The sequence below is a fragment of the Berghia stephanieae genome, chromosome 12 (assembly GCF_034508935.2).
Source record: "Berghia stephanieae isolate SIO BIC M18660-M18661 chromosome 12, UCSD_Bste_1.3, whole genome shotgun sequence".
Classification (NCBI taxonomy): Eukaryota; Metazoa; Mollusca; class Gastropoda; order Nudibranchia; family Aeolidiidae; genus Berghia; species Berghia stephanieae.
The window spans coordinates 7,557,281-7,568,029 of record NC_088371.1 but is presented as its reverse complement, the minus strand read 5'-3'; the positions used below and the strand labels follow the sequence as shown (position 1 = coordinate 7,568,029).

The 10,749-nt window shown below is 36.8% G+C and overlaps 1 protein-coding gene and 1 long non-coding RNA gene across 2 annotated transcripts; both read right to left on the bottom strand.

Annotated features, from left to right (window-relative positions):
• Window positions 1-16: 16 nt before the first annotated feature.
• LOC144958328 (uncharacterized) lies at window positions 17-2,567 on the bottom strand. The gene is made up of 2 exons (XR_013642396.1): window positions 1,993-2,567; window positions 17-1,617 (listed from the first exon to the last, which is right to left on the bottom strand). It is a non-coding gene; the product is annotated as an uncharacterized LOC144958328 (long non-coding RNA).
• A 4-nt stretch (window positions 2,568-2,571) lies between these two features.
• On the bottom strand, window positions 2,572-10,366 carry LOC144958327 (heterogeneous nuclear ribonucleoproteins A1 homolog). Its single transcript, XM_078890235.1, has 5 exons — window positions 10,222-10,366; window positions 6,364-6,740; window positions 5,134-5,254; window positions 4,574-4,774; window positions 2,572-2,631 (listed from the first exon to the last, which is right to left on the bottom strand). The coding sequence occupies exons 1-5, from the start codon at window positions 10,225-10,227 to the stop codon at window positions 2,587-2,589; spliced, it is 750 nt and encodes a 249-aa protein (XP_078746361.1). The 5' UTR covers window positions 10,228-10,366; the 3' UTR covers window positions 2,572-2,586.
• Between the last annotated feature and the right edge of the window lie 383 nt (window positions 10,367-10,749).

Below are 10,749 nucleotides of genomic sequence, written 5' to 3'. Positions count from 1 at the left end.
TGGTAATATTAACAACAAATTTTAAAAAATTAAGATTTAGCTCGCCACTAAAATCTTATCAGTATAAATCAAGCTCGCCACTAAAATCTTATTGGTATAAATCCAGCTCGCCACTAAAATCTTATCGGTATATAAATCAAACAACTCAAGACATATGTGGCTTATTTATCATAAGAAAACATAATAGCATATTCAGTCAATATGTGATGATAAGTGAAATTATAAATTCTACAATTACAAAAACGAAGAGAAACATGGAAAGGATGACACATGAGACAGAGAAGGAAAAAAAAAGGGGTTTGCATAATGGACTTAGGCCTTTACTGTTACATTCAACAGGACAGCCTGTAGAAGATCCGTATGTTCTATTCTCCACATGGAGAGATGGGAATACGTCAGTAAAATTGCAAAATACGAATACTTTCTCGAGTTCAGTTTCTGTTTGATAAAATAGTCAAATGTAACATTTCAAATACAGAATTCCTAAATCATCTTGTTGCAATGACATCACGGTGTAACATGGTCTTAATCTTTGATAATTTCCATTCCTCACTTACACAAGAAAACTTTGTGGTGACTCCAAAAATTACCAATTTTTTCATTTTTTTTTTTCATTTTGAGAAAGAGCAACATAACAGCTAATTTACCAATATAGTGGTAAAAAGTCTTATTCATTACATGTCAGTTTAGATTTAAATTACACACTTGACGGTATGTCTATTGTTTTGGACAAACATGTTAGCTAATCTTCAAGCTTACAGTGGAATAATCTTGTATACAATCACCACGGATACCATTTCGAAAAGTCCCAAGATCTAAGCCATTCCTCTATCGTGATCTACCCTAATGCAACATCAAATTTGTACACTGTAATAAGCAAGTATTTATCTTTCTTTTCTATTAGAAGCTGCTCCTTCGGTACTTTTGTAACCAGTCTCTCATCCTCTGAATATGATTAATCAGTTGATACTCTCAAAATTAAAGTCATGAATATTCTAAAAAAATAAAAAACAAGACAAAAAACAACAAACTCGAAATTTTGTCATTATCTTTAAAATAGTATAATTAAATAACTGCCTATTTCTATCATATAAAACAGAAGAAAAAAAAACGACATTAAGTTAGGTGCTGCCTTAAATAGCACAGCTCTCGCTGAATACTTCTACCAGTCTCGGGGGAAAAACCAAAAATCATGCTAGAATCAGAGCATGCCACAATCCGATGCTCATGGGAATTAACAATATATTAAATAGATAAATTTGGTCACACAGCTCTAGTGTGTCGTATTGAAGAGCATGATGGAATTCAGCGAGCCAAAATACAGCGAGTATTGTACAAGTATCAGCATTTATCTTCTGTACGCCGACTGCTAAGAAACTCAAATCTAATTATTTCTATCTAAGCTGAACTAATTAAACAACTAAATCAGCAGCAAATTTTTAAAAAAAAGAAAAAAAGCAACAAGTGTATTTGTAACTAATGTTTCCTTTCCAGAAGAATCTGTGCCAGACGTATAAGCCCCTGTCTGGCCTCCGAGTCGGTCAAGGCCTGGGCATTTCTGATTGCCTCTTTGCTGTGTTGAGTGGCCAAGAGTTGTGTCTGGGCAATCCCGTCACTCTGGGGTAGGAAGGGGATTGGGTAGAAGAAAGGGGGGGGGGGAGATACAATTGATAATTAATTATGATAAAGATAAAAAGAGTACAAACCTGCTACAGAATCATAAAAAAGATTCAAAAATATCCTCCAAAAAAATAAAAATTTCAACAAAAAAAAAAACAACAAACAAACAAAACAAAACTGTGTGAATCTAAAACGTGTGATCTCTACCCTTATTTTTATTAATTCTCTCTTTAAATGCTTTAAATCAGATTCAGTGCTAATGTTGCTGCTTGAAGCTCGAAGTAATAAATAACGATAGAATGCAATGGAATAGAAGCATATAGTTTTGTCTTCCATTCAATTATTGGTTATAAGAGATTAATTACTCATTACATTTGGGCACACTGTTTTCGAAGTGTTCATCCTCAGGTACCACTTGTTGAATTAAGATTTGAGTCTGTTGACATCCTCGCTGAGTACGCTCTCGAGACGGGTCCACATCTTACCTTGAGTAACGAGTGCCCAGTCGTCTGCATATCCCAGCCTAAGGGAAGAAGTATTCGGCATGTCGCTTATGTAAACGTTAAACAACATTGGTGCTAGAACCGAACCCTGAGGGACCCCAATCTTCAATTTCCTAACTTTACTCATAGCGTCTCCCAGCGTGACGTGGAATTGTCTTTCCCTTAAGGTTGAAGAGAACAGCTTCAAGGTCTTTTTGCACCTTATTATACACCACTGATAAGCCTATAAATACAGCACCAGTTTGCTATTTTCTCTCAAACCCTGTTTCAATATGCTCTGACTGTAAGGGCAATGGCCTGTACCATAGTGCACCTCCCTTCCCTGAAGCCTGCCTGCTCGGGTGGCAGGGCAGCGTCTAGGACTGGCCCCCATCTGAAGGCGAGTTACCACAAGACCACAAATGTGATGTCGCGCGACGGTTCAGTCCGGAAAGTACATCTGGCTGAACTGAGAAAACGGCCATTATATTTGAAAAGTGACTATAAAAGTCATAATGCGTTTTTTCAATTTTCTACTTTTTAAGGTATTTTTCTATTATAAAATCGTACCTTTTTCATTAAAAACGGTCTTAAAGTATATAAAAAGCATATAAAATTAATTTTTAAAGAGAGTAGACCCTGTTTTCACCCATTAAAAATTATATCCCAAAAAAGAGTGTAGTCAAATTCGAGTTATGTAAACAGAAGTAGGCCATTCATAGTTACCAATGGAAATCCCCTTGAATCCTTCTCTCTCATTGGTCCTCGGGATCACATGGTCATAAGTTATGCAAAATGGCCGCTTGCGCTGCACGATTGTTGTTTGAGTTGATGTTGCAAGAAATTCAAAATCTTGCTTCATTATGAACTTAATTTTATGATATATTTTGTCAAATGAATAATTTAACTTGTTAGATTCATCCGATAATTGTATTGAGCTTGTCAGAGGCAAGGAGATTGTGGTGTTGTGGGCGTGAGCGTGATCGTGCGCTTGCCTCGAATGATTCGCTGAACGCGTGTTGACTGGAGATGGGAGGATGGAATGTGGGGATGAATAAAATAAAGAGCTAGTGGATAGACAGATAGATAGAGATGGTTACCAGGACGGGAGGACATTATAAAATGAAAAGGGATTGTTGGAACAGAGAGGAGGCAGATAGAGAGAGGACGAGCGATGAGGGAGAAGGAATGAGAGACGGTGGAAAGGGGGGGGGGGGAAGGAAGACTAAAAGAAAAGAGTTAATGGCAAAGACCGATAGATAGAGATAGCTATAGTGAATAGGACGAGACAAAATGAAGAGATTGATTATGAAATGAAAAGAGAATATCGTGGTGTTGAAAATCCAGTCAGTTCCAAAGCATCAACACACGAACGAGAACATCTCGCTTGCGTGACTCTACTCCCCAACTCCCCCTCTTTCCATATTTTTTGCCTGCCAGTCACCCGCTGTCTTCCTTTTCCAGTCTGTGCGACTGTGGTGTTGGCCAAGCCCAAGTGCAGTGATTGAAGTGTTTGCCCCCCCACCCATCACCCTCATCTTATACTTACGCTGTTTAATATCGCCGGGCATTATTACGTGTGGCCTCTGTTTTTTGTTTTTAAGAGTTTTACGGCGCTTGCAACACATTTAGGTTATATCAGCGCCAGTAAAAAGGAAGAAAATGGGATAGTAAAAAGTTCTAGAATCACAATTAAAGCACCCAAGAAAAAGTAAGACAAAGGGGAACTGAGAACAAATAGTGATCAGATGTAGATTCCAAGAGCATACCACCAATGTACTTAATTTGAAATCACCTACAAGTCTCATCCAGACACAAGCACAAAACCAAACAAAGAGGAATACACTCAAATGCTTACATTATAAATTCAAAATAAAAATAATAATACATAACAGAGAGATGATTTACAAGGAAAAAAAATATCATCTCCCAAAACAATAACTATGCATTTGACTGTTTCCCTCCCGGCCAGGATTCCGGCCAGTGCCAGGAAAAAATCAAGTAATCTCATTCCAAGACAAAGACAGAAAGCATGTTGGAAAACAGATATAAGGGGATAGAAGGACAGTATGTACCTCCCTGCCCACTATGGGAGGTCAGGATCCCCACCCAGACGTGTGGCCTCCCCGAATTTTTGAAGAAAAATATAGAGAGAGAAAGGGAAGTTGTTTCGGTTTAAAGAAAGTCCTGCTTAGAAGTATTTCAGTTCATCATAAGAATTAGTACAAAGAAAATGAAGAAACTAGTACAATTGATTAAATTCTTTGCGGTTAAAGGTAGTTTTCGGTTTAAAGTAATTTTACTGTATATATATAACAGTACATATCCCATACAAAAACATCTCTCCTTCTGGTACTGGACACAGAATTATACGGTAAAGACTTATTCCATGCTACAAAAGTATAAACAAGAGTAAATACTAAAAAAAATTTTTAAAAATAAAAAAAATAGGCAAAACCAACAGACTTACAGACAGCTTTATCTACTGGGTCATAATCATTGAAGGTAACAAAACAGAAGCCTCGCACTTTGCCAGTGCCTTTTTCTTTGACAATATCCACAACTTCAATCTCGCCAAATTCACTAAATACTTCACGAATCATGTCCTCAGTTGTGTCATCTTTCATACCACCAACAAACATCTTGTTCACAGATTGCTGACTGCCACCAGACTGAAAAGAAAAAGTTATTTATGTTTTAACATGTGTTTTTTTTTTTTTTTACAGAGCTGTGAGGACATACTTTCAATATCATAATATAGAAAGAGGCAATGTTAAGTATTAAATACGAAGACTATTTTCAAAAAGAAAACAGAAGGCTATTGGACTCCTCTAGATTAATTTTCATCCCTCTTCCACCCCCCTCATATTGTCTTCATTTTTTAATAACAGGCCAAAAAATCCGCTCTTGTTGACGCATATTTGGGCAGGGAGTATATGGTGGAAATTAATTCACATGAAAAAGTTTTTACTCTTGTTAAATGTCATGTGTGCAAACATGTATTTTTTAGAAGTTAAAACATTTCACTTACATCTCTTGGCATTGCCCGCTTCGTCTCCACTTCTCTGTTGTCTATTTTGTGTACCCTATTCTTCTGAGCCTCATCAACCTGAGGGGCCTCTTTATATGTGATAAAGCCAAATCCTCTTGATCTGCAAATGCCAAAAAAATACTTTTGAATCTAAAAACATAATTGGGAAACCTGGCATGATTTTGAGTTTGAGTTATGTATAAAAACGAATGTCACAGCTTTAAAAAGGAACAAAATACTAAACACAAACCAATTTGGGCTCAAACATTTTCCTCATCCAATAACAAAAAGAAAAATAGAGTTCAATCATTTCAAATTCAGGCAATAAATTTTTTTTTTTAAACAGTGCCAATGGCGACAAAAAGTAAAAAGAGGAAGAAAACTTTGAACTAATGCCAAGCCCCATTTTTACTGCATTAAGCCCCCACTTTTGGAACAATTTAGAACTATTATTGATACTCTAAAGACTCAGTAAGTACCACCCTGCCCACCATGGGAGGACAAAAGACCCCACTCAGAAAGAAAGGGACAATAATGGAGAGAGAAAAATCAAACATGCGCCCAACAAAGCTTACTTTCGTTGCAAGAAACACTAATGCCGAGCATCTGACACCACGAATGGTCATATACGACTAAATAACTAAATAATTAATTGAATACATGATTATAATGCAGTCTAAAAGTAAAACCCTCCGAGTATTGCAGACTTGCCAAATTGAAAAATTCAAATTTACTAATTTTTATGTCAATTTTTAGTAATTTGACAATGAAATATAAGTATCTCCAACAGCCACAATTTAACATTGATGACCACTTCTACATTACATCATAAAGAACAGTACCTAATTGCCTATTTGGACAATAAAGATTATAATTATTATTATTATTATGCTTATGCGCTGTAGAAATGTACTGTTATTATCATCACCATTAGTAGTAGTAGTAGTAGTAGAAATAGCAGTACTAGTAGTTCTTATCATTATTATCATCATTATTTAAGCATTACTGAGTTAAAAATTCGTAATTTTCCATAAAATTTCGTATTTTCGCAATTGGCCATGAAATTTGTCTCAAATTCGTAAAATTACGGAAAATTCGTAAGATTCGGCAGGTATGGTATCGAGAAAATGGATATCCAAGTTATATATACGAGAACTAAAGAAAATATGAATAGATGTGAAGGGAAAACATAAGCTATATCTTTGAACAAGAGAGTTTTTAAAAAATTACCTTTGTGAATTGGGATCCCTCATGACAACACAGTCTACAATTTCACCCCACTGTTCAAAATGTTCTTTAAGGCCCTTCTCATCTGTCTCATAACTAAGTCCTCCAACAAAAAGCTTCCTGAACTGCTCACTGTTGGGGTCCATTTCTTGATCATTGTTATACCCACCCCGGTCACCACCACCTCTGCTACCTCCACGTCCGCCTCTTCCACCCCCGCCAAAGCGACTACCGCCACCACCTCCAAAACCTCCACCCCCGTATCCACCACCACCTCCTCCATAGCCACCACCACCACCTCCGTATCCACCACCACCACCTCCGTATCCACCACCACCTCCTCCGTATCCACCACCACCACCATAGTGACCTCCTTGGTACTGAGGAGAAAAGAAAAAAATATATCAAAACCAACAAATAGTGAATGTTTCATTACTTTCTTGGAATTCTAAACGAAGCAAAAGGTGAGCATTGAATAAAATGACATGGCACGAAAGGAACACGCAGGTCAAAAACAATTTCTGATTATGTAAACGATTCGGCTAGGAAAACCAAAGAATAAATTTGCTGAGCTGAATTGGTTGTAGTAGCCATCATATATTTATAGGACTGAATAACTTTTTGAATTGAGCTGAAATGAGTGTTGCATTTTAATCCAGTCGAACAGTGAGAGTTGCCATTTTGCTCATAGGGATGTGAAATAATCGACACTGGTCAATATCAACAATAAATGCCAATAAGTAAATTCACTATCAATCACTAAATATAAGAAACAAAAAAAAAGAAAAAAAAAAGGGAAAAGAAGAAAAAAGGTTACCGGCATTATTGATAAGAATCATTTTGAGCGACTAAAATGATCAAGTACTTATTAAGAACTGTAGTCGACTACTATTTTAAAGCCTATTAACTCTTGAGTTCAACCTCATGGAAAATCAAACAAATTTGTTCGATTTTACATGCATACGAACGAAAGAGTTAAAGCCCATTCCAACGCAAGTGACACTGGGCCCAAAAAACTACAAACCCCATCGTAGATTCATCAATCTCGAAAATGACACTCATTCCACCAGAACAATCTGGTGCTAGACTAAAGTAAGATGGAATATCGCCTTTTACAGGTTAAATTGTATTGTTTGATTTTTTTAAAATAAACACACACACACAGCGAGGTCCATCCAATGTATTGCAGCAGCAAACCAGTTACCAGAGTTACTGTGTACGTAGATCCTAGTAGGCACTTAAATGAAAATTCAGTTTTCAAATGACAGTATAAAATCTGGTTTACTATGATGCAGTATACCATTCCGATGATAAAACCGTTTGAATTTTGTCTCTAGGTTATATAGAAGCAGAGTTATTCAATTTTTTATGCCTTAAAACACCCAAAAAATTACTATAGGAATCAGCCTGAAATTGGGCACCAGCTGACTGAAAAAACGAAAGGGGATTCCCCTGAAACACTGTGACGTCACAAGGCTAGGAGCCAATGACTGACGCTGACCACGGCAGTCCAAGCTGAAATGGCGTTACTTTGGTAGATTTTGAAATGAGTGTGATTTTATGGAATGCTCAAAGGGTATCCTGGAAGCAGTTTCTAAAGTTGAAAATGGTATCATTGGAAAGGAAAATGATTGAATTTTATGATTATTTATGTTTTAAGGGAATTTTTTCATGAATGATGATAAACGGCTTGATTTTCTGGCCCACTAAAATAAAGCTATCTTTCCATTACAATATCTTTTAAATGAATTTAAGGAGGGAAACGGTAATTGTACCAAATGATAGGGCGTTCAATGCCCTTTATTTTGGTATTTAATTTAACCAATTCTGTAAATAAATACCAGAGATATCTCAATTTAACCAAGCCGTGGTTTTAGCCTGCAGCTCACAAACGATAACTAGCGGTCACACAGGTGAATGGGAGAACTGTGACACAGATTTAGCCCTTCATTTAAGTGCCTAATCCTAGGGTAGATGCCTGGTTACCGTATATTTTGACACCCTAGCATCTTTACGAGAGAAAGAAATCTAGGACCAGCCCTGCTTTAATCGCTGTGATTATTGCCAGGCAATTTCCAGTCACAACTTAACTTTCTTATGGGCGAGTTGGGTCACAATTCGACTCCACTGCCACTGCTGCTCACTAAACTGCCTAAAGTTACCGTGTACCTAGACACTCCATTAGTTCAAAGGCCGAAAAACAAAAACAAGGCCTTTTTAATTAACTGACGGACTTTGTGACCTGAAGCAGTTGCATCTCTGACTCCGATAGTAACTACCATTTGGGGAGGCCTTCAGAAAGCTCCTACATCCCCAGTATCTTTGTTTTTTATAATTCTCTGGTAGGAGGTTTGGGAGGGGGTAAACATTTTTTTTTTAAAAGTCTCCCCCCTCCCAAACCCTACCAGAAAACAAGGAATACTGGGGATGTAGGAGCTTTCGGAAGGCCATGTGCCATGGGAGGGGGAAAACTTTTTTATAACGTAGTGTTTTTATGCACCTCCGTTGACGGTGTGGACCGTTTTTATACACCTCCGTCACGCATGCGCATCCCACCCAATTTCATCAGCAATATTGTGTTTCTGTATTTAGACACAGCGAAAGTTATATTGTGACATCTGTAAGATGCTTTTGTTAATAAATTTATATAAAAATAATTTTTAAAATCGAAACATAAAACCAGAAAATAGAAGTTGCATTGAAGGAAAAATAATGTTTTAGAAAGACATTAAATATGAAGTCAGGTGGCTCCGTAGCCCAGTGGACAAGCTTGAAAGTACTGGGTTCGATTCCCATTGTAGACATTTTTTTTTTTAAAGTTTACTTTATTGAGAAAGACATTTTTGTTTGTTTTTTTCTTTATTTATTTTTGTTTTTCTTTTTCAAAAACTTTTTATCATGTTTTTAAAAAACTTCCGATTTTAATTTTCTAAAATTATTTACATATTTATAATTTATTTGAGATCAGTCCTATTTGTGTGCCATGTTTCTTTTTACTTTTGATTTTTTAAATTATCGTTATTATTCTTTAATATATATTATCATTGTATTTGTATAAACGTACACAATCACTAAGCAGCGTGCTAAACTACAATCTAAAACTTATTAAACCTCATGGCCTCATGGACGTATGCAGCAACATTTTCATTAATTTACCATCACCGCCAACGGAGGTGCATAAACACGGTGCGTTTTTGTACACAAACGGAGGTGCATAAAAACGCCACCTTTTTATAATGTTCTAGTAGAGGGTTTGTGAGGGGGGGGGGGTGATGACTTTTTTTTTCTTAAAAATTAAAAGTTCCCCCCTCCCAAACCCCCTAAAAGAACATTATAAAAAAAAAAAGAATACTGGGGATGTAGGAGCTTTCGGAAGGCCTCCCTCCCAACTTAAAAATTGAGAATAATAATTTTCATTTGCTTTATTTCTGATTCTGAGAATGAGAAATACAATCTCAATTCTCCCCAATCGGGATCTGCCTGCAGGAGTTAATGAAATTAGAAAGCTTTTGTCCTTTGTCCTTTAAAATCATGAGACATATGGTACCAAAATTAGCACCTCGGTTCACAACACCATGGTGGCTAAACAGTAAAGGCCCCAAGTCAAATACATACTTAATAAGAATAATATTACATCCTCTCCCTTTCAACACAGAATAGAAAGAAAAGAGAGAAAAAAGCATGGCAATTTTTCCTCGCCGGTTGCTGTAGAAAATGGCGTTTCTTTGTTCCTAAATTATGATTGTCATCTACTCAAAATATTTAATTCAAAGAAGCAGAGCTACTTGACTTAAAGAAGCGCCTTGATTTCAATAGATTACGAAAATGTTAGAAAAAGACGAGACAGATGAATTTACTCACCGGCATTATTCTTGTTCAAAAGTAAAGAAGATGTGGATTCTCTAAAATGTTGGTTCGGAAGCAAATGGAGGGCGAGAGGAAGAGACCGACGAAATTGACCGAAACGAGGCTAGAAACGAACAAAGAAGAGTCATATGATCATCATTGGCCAATCCACGATAAGAAAAGAAATATATTTGAAAAGGCGAAGCTTGTGCTCTGCGTAATACCCACAGACTACAAGGAGCAGACCGGACAACAGCCACTTTTTATTTGCTAATCCCCCGCTAATCGCCGCCATCGTATTTAAGATGTAAGCAGTTATCGGATGAATCGAGAATAGAGAGGGACTATATATGTATGAGTTGCATTGTACATTAGTACGGCACCTATAAGGTGCTATGCTACATCAGCATAAAAGTGTCACGGTCACAGGGAATTCACGTCTATTTCTGGCAAGAGTCACAATTTCGTCAATGGGCATATAATCCAACCCATGTAGTAGAGTGCCTGCCGGTCTAGTTGTCGAGCTCTTCAAGTAGACAATAA